Raw genomic sequence first — 19,021 nt, 5'->3', positions numbered from 1 at the left:
TATTCCAGTAGAAGGAATTTTGAGCGCTGTATGAAAAAGCAATGCTTGGGAGCAACATGAAACACCATTTTTTCTACTGTTAAAAAACAAATATTACAGGACTTAAGGTCCCATACAAAATTGATGAATTTTATCCGAATCTGGAATTACAGATGATGAGTTTATAAATTTCATGTAAATTGTTTGGCGTAATAATTTATGGCCATTCGAATCATTTTGGGCTATGCTAATTCCTGAATACCGGCTCTAGAAGTACCATTAATAATGACGAAAAACTCTAAAGTGGAGCTTACTTAGACATCTCATGGAATGTTCAATCGATTGTCACACGCTAAGATTGAAATTCGATATGTTTTGCAGTTTCGGCATTACAGGGTAATGAGTGATTAAAATCTCAATTTGCCGTTTTAAACGACGATAATTAAAATAATGTCATGAGAACTAAAACACCTAAGAATATCCATGCAAAAACACATGCGTATTGATAAAAAAGGTATCATCTCACTGCTAGGTGGATTAATCACGTTTTTTTTTTAGTAATTCGCTTAGGTCTTATGAAGTTAACGAAGTAACCCTCCTAAGTAAGCTTGAAAACAAATCGAACTTCAGTGGATAGTTTGTTACTATATAATTACGGTGGTTGTGAGTTTGTTCCTCATTTTTTTAGTACTGTGCTAAGTTCATATGAAGAAAATGAGCAACAAATTCAACAGCACCGTAACTAATTAGCAACAAATCATTCACTAAAAGCTTATTTAGAAGAGGTGCTTCGTTAACTTCATATGAACTTTGTAAAGTACTTGAATTTGAAAAAAAAATGTACAACAAATCCAAAACTACCGTTACTAATAAACAACAAATTTTTCACCTATTTGTGTTAAAATCGGCGATAAGTGTTTCGTCAAGTACAGCTTCATCGATGTTTTGAAAAATTTGGTGAACTGAAATCATCATTATGTTCCGGCCCGGATGGTATTTCGTCATTAGTGTTGAAGATATGCTGCAGAAGTCATCTTGTACCTTTGACAAAACTGTTCATCCCTTATTTCAAACTATTGAGGAATTGTCGCATTATTCTCAGTTTCAAAACTATTTGAAATAATAATCCTGGACTTCATAACTCACAACTGTTCCAGTTACATATCTGATACTCAAAATACTACAAATCTTGTTTTATATACGTCATATATCATTCGATCTATGCAAGCGCAACATCAAGTTGATGCCATCTATACAGATTTCACTGCTGCATTCGACAAGATTAACCATCAAATTGCAATTGCAAAGCTCGACAGGCTTGAATTTAGCGCCCCTTTTCGCAATTGGATTGAACCAAATCTGACTGGTCGTAGTATGACCGTGAAAATTGGCGACTGCGTTACTCCATCATTCATCGTGAGTTCTGGCGTTCCTCAGGGAAGCCATCTAGGACCATTCATATTTCTGCTATATCTAAATGATCTGAATTTCTCATTGCAATGTATGAAGCTATCATTTGCCGACGATTTCAAGCTGTTTCATCTCATCAAAGATCTGAAAGACTCAAATTTCTTGCAGCCACAGTTGGATGTATTTTCCAATTTGGTGCAACGTCACCAGAATGGTACTGAACACCTTTAAATGCTTCGTTATCTCCTTCCCTCGTAAACAAACAACGATCACGTATGATTACACTATTTCGCAAGCTGCACTAAAACGGGAGACATCAATCAAGGATCTAGGAGTGTTATTGGATTCAAAACTTAGTTTCAAAGATCACATAGAATATACCCTCTTTAAAGCATTCAAGATGCTAAGTTTCATATTTCGCATACCAAGAAATGTCAATAACATACACTGCCTGAAATCGTTATATTACGCTCTAGTTCGCTCTACACTGGAGTATTCTATTGTTGTTTGGGCACCATATTACCAAACTGATAAGCTGTGCATTGAAACTGTCCAGCGCAAGTTCATTCGTTTTGTTTAATCTTAAGCTTTTATTAAGATAATTAGACGATATCAATTGTTGTTAGTTAGCTTTGTAGTTTAAATAAGGGTAATTTAAGATTTCGTTATGTATCATTCGGACAAATATTATCTGTTGATACAAAAGACGAGAAGGTTTTATGCCTGCTGGAAAAGGAGAACAAAAATCTCAGCTCCAGCGGACTTTTCCCTTGCTCCTAAATGAATAAATAAATAAATAAATAAATTGACTGAGCCCTATCGAACGATTTACTGATGATTTAACTCATTTTTTCATTGGTACATGGTTTATCGAACAGTACGGCATGTGACACCGTCCTGTGCGAAGCACACAAGATGGTCGTGTTCAATTATTATATTTTGGTTAAACAAAAACTCGGTTATCATGTAACGGTATACGGTATGTTTCTCCATTGTGATCCTTATAATGCACCCCAAACAAAGGTGCATGGAGCTATTGAACCTAAACTGAGTCTTATCACTGAGAACAGTTTAACGAGAAACAATTTTTCAACGAAATAGGAGTCTCGATAGTGAATTTCAATTTGTTCGGCTGTGTTTAGTTTTGATCTGTTCTGACATTTCATTGAACACTTCCTGCTGAGATGTTTCGAATAAAATAAAAGTTGTGGTAAAGTTGAGAAATTTTTGGCATCGTTCTTGACAAATTCAACCGATTCGGCAGTGTGTTCGCACGACCTTGTCACAGCTGGTCATGAACTTTAGCGCAATTGCAAAATTATGCGTTGCTTGCATCCGTTTGTTGCATTGCTGTATTTACGACGAATGATTTACGACGAACACAAAGACTGACCGAAAAGGGTGCGAACGACGAAGAAAGACTGACCTTCTCACGGACGGTGGGTCCCTTCCTGGCATCAGTACAATACTGATTTATGAACGACGGGAGATAATGGGTCATCATTCGGTTCGAGGTTCATTGAATTGTGCAGATTGTGTGAACCCACCGTGAGCGAGCGGAAGGATGGGGGGGGGGGGGGTTCATTCGCACTCAATACGGACCGGGTGGGTTGAATAATGGGGATGTCCTATTCTACGGGGCGCGGCGTTCCACCATGGAAACGACCGAAGTTTGTTTATTTCGCGTCTCGCAAAAATCCATATTTGGCCGTAAACGAATTATTCGTTCACAATAATCTGGGCGATCTTCCGGTACGGTACGGCTGCTGCCACTGTCAGTACTGTCATAGTGGCGTGAAGAAACTGTTATTAGTTTGTGTGGGCACCTCCGATCCGAGGGTAACCTTCTCGAGTAGTGAATCGCTTCGGTTCTTCCGATTTCAATTAACGAAAATTAGTGAATTGAAAAGTTTTGTTTTCCGGTTTAGTCTGAAACAAATAGAAAAGTGTCGGAACGGATGAAGCATGTTCCCAATATTTTTTGAGATCGATTTCAACGACTTCCGAAACAACAATCGTCCCCGGCGGTGGCAACGCAGAATCAGCGACGATTCCAGTGATAAGGTGTTCTTCGTTATCCGCACAAATAACCCCCCGAAAAAAAAACGCACAAAACTTACTAACCCACTCTTCCTCTCTCTCTAATAACGATTCTTTTCCCGCCACCGGATTGCGACCTGGCTCCGGACTTCGCCCAATTCATTCATTCAGCAGGAATCCTCCCAATCATCGGCCGAAGACGATGGTTTCCTGGATGATCAAGATGATCCGGCTCTGCTGAATAGCAGCAACAACAACAACAATACTAATAATGGCACAAATGGAACCAGTGGGACTGGACCGGGACTCGGCGGTGGAACCATGCCGATCAGCCGGTCCACGAATGCGGCCTCCAAGGCGGTTTGTCTACTAGTTGTTTTTTTTTAATTTGGAATACTTCATCTTTTCTTCTGTTGTTCTTCTGTTTGCTTCTGTTGAAGGGTGTGAAAAAGTTTTTTTCTGCGGTTCAATTCAGTTCTGGTTACTTCCGAGTTTCGGTTCTGTTCTTTTGGTTTGGATGTTAATTTAGTTTTAGAGGTTATTTTGGCTTCGGGATTTGCACTGCTGTTCGGCACGTAGATGTTTTTTTATGCACCTTTGGATGTTGTAAATTTTTTTTTATAATTCACACTTATTCTTCAAAATGAATGAATATTTATATTGTTGTAAATTCTTCAATGGAATCTGTACTATCGAATTTGCAGGTTCTAATCTATTCAAATTTTCAGGTTCTCACCAAATCAATTGTTCATTTTTAAATGTTCCTTTTTTGTAGCATATTGTTTCGTTTTGTTCCTATTCTTTCGTTCCCTCCAGTGGTCTCAAGACTATCGAATTGAGGTTCTATAAAACGAATATAATAATAAAAAAATCTTTCCGTGTAAGTCATTGACAAAAAATGCAAATGGAAATCGATGCCTGCTTATGGCTGTAAACGTTACTTGCGATAGGAGGCAACCCCTTATACAGGTTAAAAATTTATCCATTGATCAGTTTTATTCTTCAATCTATCAGAAACACGAAAAAAAAGAAATAGTTTCAAATTTGCAGGTTCTCATCAAATCCATTGTTCATTTCTAATAAGCAACAAATTATACACCTATTGGTGTTATCATCGGCTATAGGTGTTTCGCTAAGTTCATGTTCATCGATGTTTTGGAAAATTGACTGAGCCCTATCGAACGATTTACCGATGATCCTGAACTCATTTCTTAATTGGTGCATGGTTTATCGTGAAGTACGGCATGTGACACCGTCCTGTTCGAACCATACAGCATGATCGTGTTCAATTATTTTATTTTGGGTAAACAAAAAGTCGGTTATCATGTAACGGTATTTATTTGACCACACCGTAAGTAAGACCGAACGATGCCGTCGGCTAAGGTAAGGTGGTGATCAGATGCATTTAAAACTACTGAAATGTATCTGGTTACTCTTAACTTCTCGGGATTCTGCTTCCAATTTGTTGAAGTGATAAATGGTTTCTGATCGGAAAAATTCGGTACCAACCTATTTTGTTTCGTTTGAGTGCTTAACATTCATAGTTCGTTAATGTTTAATCAGTTTTACTCTTCAATCCATCAAGAAACATGAAAAAAAAGAAATAGTTTCAAATTTGCAGGTTCTCCTCAAATCCATTATCCATTTCCAAATGCGCCATTTTTTTGTAGCATATTGTTTCGTTTTTCTTCGATTCTTTCGTTCTCTGAAGCCTAAAATCGAGGTTCTATAAAACGAATACAATAATAACAAATCTTTCCGTGTAGGTCATTGACAAAAAAATGCAAAAAGAGATCGATGTCTGTTTATGGCTGTAAACGTTGCTTGCGATAGGAGGCCACCCCTTATACGAGTTAAAAATTTATCTCCATTGAACTTCACCGGCTCCGTTTCTATTTTTATTTTCGATTTAGCGATTTACATTCATAGTTCGTAAATGTTTAATCAGTTTTACTCTTCAATCCATCAAGAAACACGGAAAAAAATAGATTCAAATTTGCAGGTTCTCATCAAGTCCATTGTTCATTACTAAATGCGCCATATTTGAAAGCATATTGTGTCGTTTTTTTCAACTATTTCGTTCCTTCAAGCCTAATATTGAGATTCTATAAAACGTATACAATAAGAACAAATCTTTCCGTATGATTAATAATCAATTGACATAAAATGCAAAAAGAGATCGATGCCTGTTTATGGATGTGAACATTACTTGCGATAGGAGGCCACCCCTTATGCAAGTTGAAAATTTATCCATTGAACTTTACCGGTTTACCTCGTAGAACAAACATATTTATAATCCTTTTCTAAGGCGGTATATGAAAATGCTTGCATCAAATTCTTCCAAAGCTTTCTGTTATCTGTGTGAATAATATCGGGCTTAATTCACATTTATGAACCCAGTAAAATTTAAATCAATAAGCTGAGAAGCCTTTTGTTGCACATTTGGGACACTTTAACTAATTTTTTGGAAATTTGAAAAAAATTTACTCCAGAAGAAATTGTTACGACGCAAAATTTGAGAATAGAATAATGCAATGATTCCACGAGAAAACGAAATTGGACCCGTAGCTCTTTTTTTCATTTTGTCATTAGGGTGACTATTTTTATTTTACCGTGGTTCAAAAATCGATTTTTTGGGAACTTGATTTTTTAAAAAAATTCTTAATTTGGTAATCACTGAACCGGTTTTTTAAATTGTTGAATATGTTGTGTAAAAAAGCCTGTGCTCTCCAGAAAAAGATATGAAAATACCGGTTTTAATTCAATAATACATTTATTAATATATAATAATGTGGTATTCTGAAAAAAAAAAAAACAATTTTGTCGATTCTTCAAAGCATAACCAGAATCAGATTGTTTGGACGTCTACCACAATGACTATCAAATTGAGTAGTTTTATGGCCAGTTTGGAGATTAGGTTTACGTTTTTTGTTTCGCTACTTTAAGTGATGGTTTAAAGCTTTTAACACACTTTACCCTATAATTCCGGAGCCGGAAGTTGGATCCAGATGAAATTCAGAAGTTTTTCAAAGGGCCATTTGAATCTAGGTTTGTAAAAATCGTTCACGCCATCCCTGAGAAAAGTGATTTAGTAATTTGAAATTCTAAATTTTGCATTAATCACTAATCATTCCGGAACTGGAAGCCGGATTCAGATAATGTTCAGAAGTTTTGTAAATGACCGTAAGAGTATTCATTTGCATCTAAGTTTATAGAAATAGGTCACGTCATCTCTGAGAAATGTTAGAACAAAAATTTTTATTTTTTTTGCACATTTTACCCCTTAACTCTGGAATCGAAAGTCAGATCCAAACAAAATTCAGGAATTTTGCATGGGACTACAAGAGTTTACATTTGGATCTAAATTTGTGTAAATCGGTTCATCCATGTCCGAGAAAAGTTGGTGCACTTATTTTTACTTTTTTATACTATAACTCCGAAACGGAAAGTCGGATCTGAATAATAATATTCTAGAATTTGGTATGGGACAACGACAAGACCTTTTATTTGAATCTAAGTTTGTAATAATCGTTCCAGTCATCACCGAGAAAAGTTGGTGTAAAAAACGTTACACACATACGCACATACAAACACACACACCGAAAGCGGGTGGGGAACAATCTTATAAAACATTACGAATTTCTGAAAGATTATATTTCGTTTTCTCATGAACTGCTGAAAGTGTGTGCCGTTTAAAATTCGCACACACACAAAATTTATTCTCAAAATTTGAGTTTTAACCAAATTTTCAGGGAGTAGAAAGAAATAATTGAAGTTTTTTTGGGATCATTCATTTACACAATTTCGCCTTTATATCCAAATGCGCGAATTTTGGCCTTAACCCCTAGACAATAAGATCCTGCACCACCTCAGAATCGACAGTTTTTTTTGTTGTATATTAACTGCTGCTTTCTCGATTTTTCTACATTCTTTACTTTACTACTTTAGATTGATTTAGAAGATGCTCCTTCATAATGCTCCATTATCCGGAGTGCTTGGAGGGTTTAGATCTTTCGGCACGAAATCGACATCATTCGCCTTATTCGCACTCTAGCACTTTTCTTCGTGTAGTGGTGGCATGATGCCAAATTCAACTAGAAGATTGTCGAGGCGTCGTGAGGCTTCAGAAAAGGAGCATTCCGAAGTTGCATGTCATTTTTACGCGGAGTTCCGAAGTTACGCGGTTTTTTATGCGAATTTATTGCTTTGTCTTGGAAATGCATGAAACGTCAAGATCTGGTGTTATCCCGAAAATTATTTTCAAGTCAACTCACGGACACTTCGGACAAACTTTCGATTCTTTTCAAATTCGAGATTACACCAGATCTCGATGTTTCATGGATTTTTGAAGACATCTCGATCAACATAGCTTATTTAAACTATTTCTATTTTTAATACTTATTAGAAAACTTTAATATTTTAACTACTAACGAGACCAGACTTACATCAGCACTTGCTACGAAAACAGCTTTTTATTATAAACTTGTTACGGCTTGGTATCAGGATTTGACAACAACAAAAATTGTATATTTTTTTCGCAGATTTCCGAAGTTACGTGGATTTCCGAAATAGCGTTTTTTGCGTGTTACGTATACCCCGCGTAAAAAAAGATCTTAGTGTACACCTGTCCATTCGTGGTGCTTGCGATAACGAAAAGTGTATCTCACTTCCCCTGAGTACAAATCGCTTGACAAATTAAGAACTTCTTGGCGAACTTCGACATCTTCTGTATCCCGAAAACATCTCGGAAACATCACACTTCTCCATACATACAGGTTTCCTGAAATCTGGTTAACGTCTAGTTTTACAGCCATCGGGACCGGCCTTTGTCACACTCGGTATTGTGTTTCTCGCCTTGATTTGGGTACTTCTGAACCTTTAAACGTACGTAGTCCAGCTCGGGTGTTGGTATTCGAAAAGTCTTGCACGCCACGTATTTTTGATCGTTCTCGTTGACCTGACGACTTTCTTTCTCGGATCTGCTTTTCCGATCAAAAGTCAGGCTTTTTTTGAGCCACCGTGGAATTTCGATTGCTTCCCGACTTCCATGCATGGTAAAGCGACTTCGGTTCTGGAAAATGGACGATATTTGTTTTTAGTCTCAAAACACATGAAATTGATTCAATATCGATGGGTGGATGTAAAAGACGACAGTCTGGAAAAGGTTGATGAAATGCATTCGAAGAAGTACGGGACTTGAAGCCATCTTTGTGGTAATTGCGTCGCAAATTTTTACTTATACGAATGCATTTCATTAGCCTTTTTCAATCAGTTTTCTCGCTAGGTACAAGAGATGAGCAATCCGTTTGCGAACGGTTCAAAAGAACTCTGGTAGAATGCTTGAATAGTATTAACTTTTCGGAAGGTCTGCCTAATACTCTTCTGCGGTGTCGATGATCTCCTCGCACGAGCTGAATTTTTGATTGACGAGGTTTGGAAATAAACCACAGTCCGAGGGAGGCTAATAAGGTAGTTGGGAAGTAATTGGTCTAAAGCAGTGGTTCCCAAATGACATCCACGTACTGAGGGTCGATATTGACCCCTTCTGGAATGAATGCTCTAAATTTCATTACGTTAGACTAGCTCGGCTTCAAATATGCACATTCATACCCGATTTTGATGGTTTTTCTTAAAATGTACCATGACAAGCTAAGAAAAACCACACCTTCGCTCACTTCGAAACACTTGTGCCAGTTTGTCCTTTGTGGGAGATTCAATCTGTTTTCTGGTGGGTAAAAATAGTCAATCGACGCCAAAGCTCACTCGATTAAACATTACCTGGGCCAAACACGCTTCCAAAGTGCGCTTGCGTTCGTATATTTGTTCTGTAGTTAACATTTTGTGGATTGGCACTCAAGCCATTCAAATGCAGCAGAACAAACTGGGTCTTATTATTTGTGCTTTAGAATAAGTGTGTCGTGAATTCGTCGTACTTTAGTATAGGAGCACCGTTACAATTCTGGAAGTAAAAAATAAATAAACCAAGCACAATTCACACAATATATCAATTTATAAGATTTTAGATATTCAGAAATATAAAGTTTTGTTCGCATTCACGTCATCCAGTTATGGAATTAAACTTACCCACCCACTTTTTTCGGATGGTCTGCCAAATCCTCCTCCGCGATGATCTCGCACGAGCTTAATTTTTTGATTGATTGAACCAACTCTTGAAGCTTGGGAACAGATCATAGTCCGAGAGAGACACATCGATACTCGATGTTGGTGGTTTTTATTTTGTCGAGGTATTTCTCGGAAAGTGTTCCATGACATCCGGCCGCCGGTCGCTTCGAAACACTCGTAGGGGATCCATTTTGTTCCTTGTCTTGTACTAATGGACCAAAGTTTGATCAACAATTTATGATCGGCGTCAAAAGCCCACTCGTTTTTACATCAGCTGGGCCAAACACGTTTCCGAAGTGCGCTTGCGTTCGTGTTTTTTCGCAGTCAGCCTGCGAGACAGCCAGCGACGAGATAATTTTGGAATTTCACTCAAAGCGAACTGCGTTTTCGCTTTTTCGGCGATGGCATTTCTGAAAAATGTTCCCCGTTATTTTAAAAAAATCTGATATTCTATCTGCGATTTCAAAAGGGGTATGCCATGGCGCGTAACAATTTCTATAACTGAGATTATCCTACACCTAAAAATCCGGATAATGAAAACCTTCCAAAAAAACTACATTTAGAAAATCATTTTTTGAAGTCGGTTGACAATCTGCAGCTGCTCCTCAATACCATGATATTTAAAAGAACCCGTTCAAATCTACAAATTTTGTATGAAAATTATTGTTTTAATAAAAAAGTTGAGGTATTTGAAATATAAGAATAAAATGAAATAAAATCCTAATTAGGGGGGGGGGGGAGGGCTTAGGGTCTAACACTTTTGAAAAATCATTTATTATTTTCTTTATATTTTTTATATTGGTGTAAAATAAATAAATGATTGAAAGATAGTTTTTAGATAAGTTGTACATTAAATATATATACTTTAAATAATTTAATATAATTTGAAAAAACTTTAATAATTAAAAAAAAATACATAAAACCGCATAAAAAAGAATTTAGTATATATTTTACTTTTACGCATTTCGCCCTCGACTTATCTGTGAATTGGCAGTTTATATTGACCTACTAGTTCAATTTAGCAGTTCAACAGGAATCGGATAGCAGTTATGAAACTAGCGGTACTTGCAAAACACTTTGAATTTTGTTTTGTGATAATCGTGGTTTCGGAAGTTTTGATTTCGGGATTGGGCTCAAAAAAAAATTTTTTTTCGTGTTTGGATGGGGTACGGGCAAAGATTTCAATTTTTCGCGTTTAAGAATTGGTATGTAAAGATGGTCGAATTTATGGGTACGGATTCAGGTTTAGGAAAAATAGTGTACAGGCTCGGTCGCAATAGGGTTTAAAAGTTTACTCATCGGACCCCCTGTTGTAGTCTTTAATGGTGATCTGAACAAAAATATTGTCCATTGTTTCCTTGAAAGCCCACTGAAGGAGGTTTCTGTGTCAAGCTCGTTCTCCAGCAAGCATACAACCACCTCAGTTTTTTGCATTGAAAAAATACAATCATGCAAAGTAAAGATCATATTTTAAAGAGGGTCTATTCGATGGCTAAAAAATATGTTTTTTTTTTCATTTATGTTTTGCCAAGTTCAAATTTCCTGAAATAATAAATATCCGAATCAGTTGATTTGTTTGTTTTTTTTATTTGTAACTAGAAAGCAAAGATTTTATCAAACCAAAAAAAAATTTGTTCTATGTTCTAGTCATTTATATATGTTGATAACTTTCAGTCTAAAATATTCGAGAAGAAATTTTGTCTGAAGCTTCTACGCCCCGTATTCCCTACTGCTCTCATTTACAAAACGAGAAAAACGAGAACTAAACAAAAACATTACGGCTTCTCTAATTATTCTGCTGCTGCGAGCTGCGGGTCAGGGTCGGCTGAGCCCAATTCCTCCTAACCCCGCGAAGAAGCGTGATTTTTTTATTCAACACGTCTTAAACCTGATAATCAACCTCAAACCTTCTTTGTTGATGTAGTTGTTGTTTTTGGATGGTCGGTCCGTGAATCGTGCGGGAAAGTTTTATGAAATAATAAGTAGCGCAAAAGCTTCCGCGATCGAAGCGAATGCGCCGGTTTAAATTTTTAAAACCGACCACAGAAGAGTTAAGGGGGAAGAGGAAAACACTGCGAGCGAGGTGTGTTTCGGAAAACGCTGCAGGGGGGAAAAACATTCGCTATTAGGCATGTTTTGTAGCAGATGAGTGAAATAAATTGGACGTAAACTTTGCTTTTTTTCGCTGTGTTTGAATTGCTCTTTGTGGGCTGTGTGCCCGACTTTCAAGTTGGATCCAGTGTAGACTGTTTTAAGCCGATGGCGATGGAGGTGAAATTAGACGCACACACACTTACAACACAATTCAGACGCGGATATGGGGAAAATATAAAAATTTATCGCACGTGCTCCGTATTTAGCGACCCGTTCGAAAATCCGGACTCTAATCGTTTTCCGTTTGTTTCGAATGTCAAATTTTTTGAAATAGCATCTACAGTGGATCATCAGCTACAGTAATCCAGCACCCCTGAAACCTCATTCAAAGTGGTTGAAGTGGGAGTTCCCCGTGGCCTTCACCGATCGATCGCAGCAACCGTTCGGAAAGAAAATAATCGTCGATAATTGCTAGATTACTGGATCGGTTGAACACAGCTGGCACCAATTTGTGTTTGCTGTTTTTTTCTCCGCGCACACACGCACACACAAAACTGATCCGATGATCCGTTCGGCTCGAGCCGAATTTAATTAGTTTAATCACTTTAAAGTGGCAAATTTGCTTACGCATGATCTCCGGCCGTTCTCCGGTTACCCGGCATAAATTGAACCTGCGCTTCTAAAGCTACGGGAATGTGTGGGAAAAATCAATATTTACCGAGGGAATTAGGTTCAGTTTGTGGAAAAGTGATGTCACCTTCGGTGATTGTCCCTTGAATCTTGAATGTCATCTTACAATAACGTAAGATTAACGGTGTTTGATGGCAAACATCATGAATCATGACAGGCTCAGATGTGGGAAATTAAGAGATCAAATATTATCTGGAATATATCTCAAAATAATCTGTTAGAAGAGACTGCCAAATGCACTTTTTAGACTAAGTTCCTTAAAATCACAATCTCAAATCTTTCTAAAATAACAGTGTGAGACATTTTATTGGTGGAATATGTCCTACAAACAGGAAATCGTGAAGAAAAATAAAATTTCTCAGAGTAACGTTTAATTTATTTGCTCTGCCTTTTTTCTGTATAATTTCAAAAACTTCCGTAGACGCTTAGCAAAACTATGAAACTTTGTTGAGCCGTTTCATCTACTGTGAAAGTTACAAAAATGAAAATCTGTTATTTTTAGAAATTAAAAAAATGACTATTTTTGTTCATTCATAAACTCTTCTGAAAGTGAGCTTTCCCCCAAATTAATGTGATTCAGAAAATGAATGATTCACCAAATAAATCGAACCTGCACATTTTCTTAAGTTTCGTAGACCTGCTTTGCCATTGAACGACCTCGGAGTTATGGGAAACTACATCGCTCACTTGAAGCCGTACATTTACACTATGTGACCGCAAACTTTATACACGCTCCGAATCATTTGAGACATCTCTTGTGTTCCAGTTTCTGGGAACTTAGTTACTACACTAAAATTGTTGTCTTTTCTGCAATCTGGTGATTCCCGAGATCCGTTTTTGTTCTACTCCCAGTCTTCCTGACTGTTGTCAAACATGTATCGTATCGTATACTTTAAATCCTTCAGTACACGTTTGACAACAATCAGGAAGGGTGGGAGTGAAACAGAAACGGATTTCATGAATCACCAGAATTGAAAAAAAAAACAAAATCTTTAGGCGTAGAGGAAGATTTTAGAACGAAAATAAAGACCAAGTTCCCCAAACAAGTTTTGGTTTGGCAAGCAATATGGTGGTCGAGCAAGCCAAAGTTTCAGCACTGCCGGAACGGTAAACAACGGAATGTATCGTTAAGAATGTCTAAAGAAACGTTTGTTACCATTCCTACGGTCATGATGCGCCACTCGCTGTTCTGGGCTGAATTGGCGTCTTGTCACTACGCGTAAGATGTTTCGGAATGATATAAATTCCATGTTGTAACAGCTCACGTTAATGACATACAATACGTTCCTCCAGTTTCGCAGTTCCAAGAGCGCAGCGATGACTGTTTCACCACTTTTTGCGGTTTCTTTGCACATGTTCACTAACACACAGTTAACAAAGATTATTCACATCGAAAACAAATGATTTTGAACATTTTGGCATTTTTACGATCATTCGGCTCGTATGATGGCATAATTTTTAGAACTTGAATGGCTAGTTGTAACTGTTGTCATATTTTTTTTGCAATGGAACAGTTCTCAAAATAATGTAATGATTCACACAAACTTCAAAATAGGCATGAGCCAATGTCAAACGAGTGTCAACTATCTCGGGAACGACTACTTCTAGGAGAAAGGTTTTCATGAGGAAATTTTTTATTTTTGAGCTTCAAAGACACTAAAAAAAGAGGGTAGAAAATATGGTTCATTTAAATTAGTTTGCTGTTTTTAATCAAAATCTTGAAGGTTTGGAAATACCTTACAACAGTTTTAGCTTACTTACTACTTGCTCATTCTCAAAAACTCACTAATAAAATTCACGTTGAATGTAATCATTTACGAGTTTTGATACTTCACTCTAAATGACCGGTATGTGTTGAAGTTCACATGATTATTTTCATTTGATTTTCCTTGATCCGCAAGGTGGCATTAGCAGTCCAACATACTCTGTTAAGGTACTGATGAGTCGCAAGCGAAACGTAAGATAGCTGTCAAAAGCTTAAAATAGAAATATTGCAAAACAATAGGATGTGTTTTTTATCATTCCAGTTTTTCAGTTATCTGATTCTTAAAAGTGTATTAAACTTTTTATATCAATGTATTTTCAATTCAGAGTGCCCTTTCATTTTAGTACAATTTCATCCTCCATTTCTGTACATTTCATAAGTTTTTTCAACGAAAACTTGAGTATTTTTTAATTTCATGTCTGAATATTTCAAGACCGGCTTCATCTAGAATAACCTGTTCAAGTCTACCTAGTGGTGTAATGATGCCTTCATTTAAGTCGTACTTTCATAAATATTACAAAAGAATTCTTTAGAAAAATATTTTCTTTGAATCTTGGATAAGAACTATAAAAGTTTTTTTGGGCATAAGCCAGCATAACCTTTTCAACTAATAAACAGTTTTGAGTCATGTTTATAGGAATTCTTTTTTCATTTTCACTCTAAATGACGGCTTAAAATTTAAAACTTACATCACCCTGTTGCTCCGAAACCGGAAGTCGGTTAAGAACAAAAGTCAATAGCAGTCTATGAGATCGTAAAACCTTTCATTTGAGTCTAAATTCGTGAAAATTTATTCAGCTGTATCTGAGAAATTAGAGAACTTTTTGAGTTTTCGACCATTATTTCCGGGACGTCCGGAACCAAGAACTGGGATACGAAATAGCTGAAATCAGTTCGTTTGATCAGCAACTATTGGAACAATTGTGAGCCAAATTCAGAAAAAAATTACCTTGTTTTTTCTTTATTGCTCGAAATGACGGGTCGCAATTTTATACACACTCACTTGTATTTCCGGAACCGGAAGTCAGATCCGGACAAAATTCTACTCTCACACAAGGTTGAAGCCGGGTATAAATAAATGGTATTGATAATAAATAATAATAAAAGTCTACCCCTAGTGGTGGAAACTAAAGACTTTTTAATTGAATCTAAGTTTGTGAAAATCGGTCCAGCCGTTTCTGACAAATTAGAGTGACTTTCGGTTTTGAAGTATACGATCACTTTTATCGGTACTTCCGGAACCGTGAACGAAGATTCGATATTCCCAAAATCAATGTATTTGGTTGTCTTCTTTCCGGTTGAAGAACTTAGCATTGCTATAATTTGGCACTTTCAAGAGGTATAGGGTTGTCAACCAGCAAAAATGTTTAATTTAGATAAACTGATTCACTTTTATTGAATGAAAATGGAAGTCAAAAGAAGTCGAAAATAATATATGCATTTCGAATTTGCATAGAGTTGTCCACCAGCGAAAATTAACTATTATTCAATAGACAAACTTGATTTCATTTGATGAAAAGGGAACTCAATAGTGTAAGAATATTACTATAACTCGGCATTTTCAAGAGACATAGGGTTGTCAACCAGCGAACATAAAAAAATACGAAAAATAACGCTGTTTTATTGAATGAAAAGAAAATTATGAAATTTTATGCATAGTTCACCAGTGAAAAATTATCTATTTAAAAAAATATCAAATATTATTATTAGTCAGCCATTTTCAAGAAGCTACTAACCAGCGAAAATTTTCAATTTTTTTAAAAAATGACGCACTTTGATTGAATGCAAAGGAAAGTCAAAAACAAGCCGAAAATAATAAGATATATGCATTTCTAAAGTACACAGAGTTGACCACTAGTGAAAATAAACTATTTTTGAAAAGGAAAATCTAATACTATTTGAATGACAAGAGAAGTCATTACTATAATTCAGCATTTTCGAGGGGCATAGGGTTGTCAACTAGCGAAAATTTACTATTTTATTAAATGAATAACGAAGTCAAAAGAAGTCGAAAATAATTAGATTTATGCATTTCCATTGTACATAGACTTGTCTACCAGTGAAATGAAGTATTTAAAAAAAAATCAAATTTTATTTGAATGAAAAGAGAAGTCAATAGTTACAGAGCATTACTATAATTAAGCATTTTCAAAGGGCATAGGGTTGTCAACCAACAATATACAGTTTCAGAAAAAATGACGCGCTTTTATTGAATGAAAAGGGATGTCAAAAGAAGTCGAAAATTATAAGATTAATGGATATCAAATGTGCACAAAGTTGTCAACCAGTGAAAATTATCTTTTTTGTAAAAAAATCAATTTGTTTTCTTAATGAAAAGGGAAATCAATAGTGACAGAACATTACTATAATTCAGCATTTTCAAGAAGCGTACCGAAAATTCATTACTAAACAAAAATGACAAGGTTTTGAATGAAAAGCAAAGCCGAAATAAGTCTAAAATAGTAATATTTATGCCTGTCCAATGTACATAGTAAAAATTAACTATTCTTGAAAGTGTTTTGCTCGATTTTTTAGTGTCATGTCTAAAACCACGCTCTTGAAAATGAGATTTTTATACTTATCAGTCTGTAATTCCGGAACCGGAAGTCTGGATGAAATTCGATAGAATTGTATAGAATTATAAGACCTTTTATTTGAACCTAAGCTTGTGAAAATTGGTTGAGTGGTCTTTGAGAAAATCAACTGCATAAGCCCTTTTATTTAAATCTGGTTTATGAATTTTCATTATGCATATTCAATTTTGACTCTAGTTAAATCGACCTTAATAAAAAACATTTTTTTTTATCAAAAGGGAAGTCAATAGTGACAGTGTACCGAAAATTCACAACTAGAAAAAAATGACAAGCTTTTGAATGAAAAGCAAAGTCAAAATAAGTCGAAAATAATAAGATTTATGCAATTCCAATGTGCATAGAGTTGTGCACCAGTGAAAATTAACTATTTTTGAAAGTATTTTGCTCAATTTTTCTGTGCCATGTGTAAAAACACACTCTTGAAAATGAAATTTTTATACTTATCGACCTGTGATTTCGGAACCGGAAGTCGTATCCGGACGAAATTCGATAGGATTGTATGGAATTTTAAGACCTTTTTTTTAACCAAGGACGTTTTTACGCCCGGTTAAGTGGTTTAATAGCAGGCTAGGAGACTACTGGACCTTTCATTTGAACCTGATTTGAATAAAATCGGTTAAGCGGTCTCTGAGAAAGTCGAGTTTTTTCTTTTATTTTTTGCACTTTTCATCACGTTACTCCCGAACGGAAAGTTCGATCGGGATGGAATTTAATAGCAGGCTATGGGACTATTCATTTGAATCTAATGCCGTTTTTCATTGAAAAACACTGGTGGCGTGGACCACCGTCAAAATGTTGCATTTCTGCTCGAAAGTGCAAAATCAGAGCAATCCACGCCACCAGTGTTTTTCAATGAAAAACGGCATAAGTTTGTGAAAATCGTTCCAACCATCTCCGAGAAAATTTTTGTATCAAGAACTTGAAGTTTTTCTAATGATTGTAATTTTTTTAGCTGTACCTTCTTCGTTTTTTTTTAAGACAAATTTTTGTTTACCGTTAGTTTTCATTACTTGAATAAAATAAAAATATTGACATAAAAATGAAAGGAGTATTTTTTAAAATTTTATTTTTAAATTTATTTTCTGTTTATTAAAAAAAAACATTAATGTATTTGGAGTGCCCTATTGATGTCCTACACGTTTTGAATAGAATTTTTTTTACAAGTAACAGTTTTCAAGTTGCGAACTAATTGGCTAAAGTGGCACGTTCCCCTGGTTGTTCGAAGATGTGTGGAGATCTGTTGAATTGGTCTCTTTATTTGTGAAAAAAAATTGTTGGATTGCCATACTGAAGACGTATACAAAATTTCATCCAAATCGAAGAAAGTGGACCCTAATTTTGACACCTTTTCTGATGTTAATTTCTGGAATTGTTCATTATTGATGTTAGATTATTTCAATTATCAGTTATGGACGTAATTCACGTCTTTTCGGGGTATTACAATTACCCTTTTTAACCTACTGCTTCCACAGAGTTAGGATACTAACAATCCTTTTAATCAGGACTCGAACATACAACATCTGGCTTGTATGATCATCATTTTATTCTCTACCGACCACCGACTCGGAACATGTGTTTCTGTACTGACAGTCGATTATAAAATTCAAGTTTTTATTTGCCTACCAGATAATACGTTTTCACACATTTGTTTTGGTTTGTTCCAAAGCACGGATCGTCTATTTAGCAATAATGCTTAGTTATTTGATTTTTCCTTTCTTGTACTCGCCGGTTCTGCTGGTTGGTGATTCATTTTGGTTACCCTTTCCCAGACAGTTTTCGTCTTTTGTACATACACCCGAGACGAGGAGGTTCCACGTGAACCTCTGCGGTTGCTAGTTTCCACGGTGTTAGCCAACATTCATACTAATTATGTGTTTTTTATCTGTTTTTTTCTTTTTTCAAACCTAACCTACAATTGCCTACACCGTCCATCCATCCGTGGTCTGTCATCACAACGCCATGCTAATGCTGCTGCACGTCTGTGGCCGCCCCGTGCATTATGGACTCTCATTCGGAAATCATCATCGCACAATCATCACTTCTGGGTGCCCGACGCGTGTGCAATCATCACTGCTGCTACTACTGCTGCTGTTGCAACAAAAATGACAACAACCACCAATGGCTAACCTTCTTCCCACACAATCGAATTGGATCGTACAACTACCACCACCATCATCATCATCATCATTGAAAACAGAATGCTACACAAGGTGCAATCAGCAGGCTCAATATAGTAAATGGTAAGTGTTACTGTTAATCCCATACCGTACCCCGTCCCCGCGTACCGTTTGTTGTGACCTGCGGAGAGCGTGGGTGGATGGGTTTC

At 36.3% G+C, this 19,021-nt stretch overlaps 1 protein-coding gene across 6 annotated transcripts in view; it reads left to right on the top strand.

The window, feature by feature from the left end:
- Positions 1-19,021, top strand: part of LOC131425598 (kinesin-like protein Klp10A) — a 112,721-nt gene that overhangs the window by 49,218 nt on the left and 44,482 nt on the right. For 2 of the 6 annotated variants that reach the window (XM_058587615.1, XM_058587613.1), the window contains exons 3-4: positions 3,601-3,789; positions 18,893-18,935. In XM_058587615.1, the coding sequence (XP_058443598.1) occupies positions 3,601-3,789; positions 18,893-18,935 (232 nt within the window). Of the gene's footprint in view, positions 1-3,297; positions 3,454-3,600; positions 3,790-18,892; positions 18,936-19,021 lie in introns of those variants that run through there. The other 4 variants (XM_058587618.1, XM_058587617.1, XM_058587614.1 and 1 more) reach the window with 4 other exon arrangements.

The sequence above is a fragment of the Malaya genurostris genome, chromosome 1, assembly GCF_030247185.1.
Source record: "Malaya genurostris strain Urasoe2022 chromosome 1, Malgen_1.1, whole genome shotgun sequence".
Taxonomy (NCBI): Eukaryota; Metazoa; Arthropoda; class Insecta; order Diptera; family Culicidae; genus Malaya; species Malaya genurostris.
The sequence above is the reverse complement of the archived record's forward strand: the minus strand, read 5'-3'. Positions and strand labels throughout refer to the sequence as shown.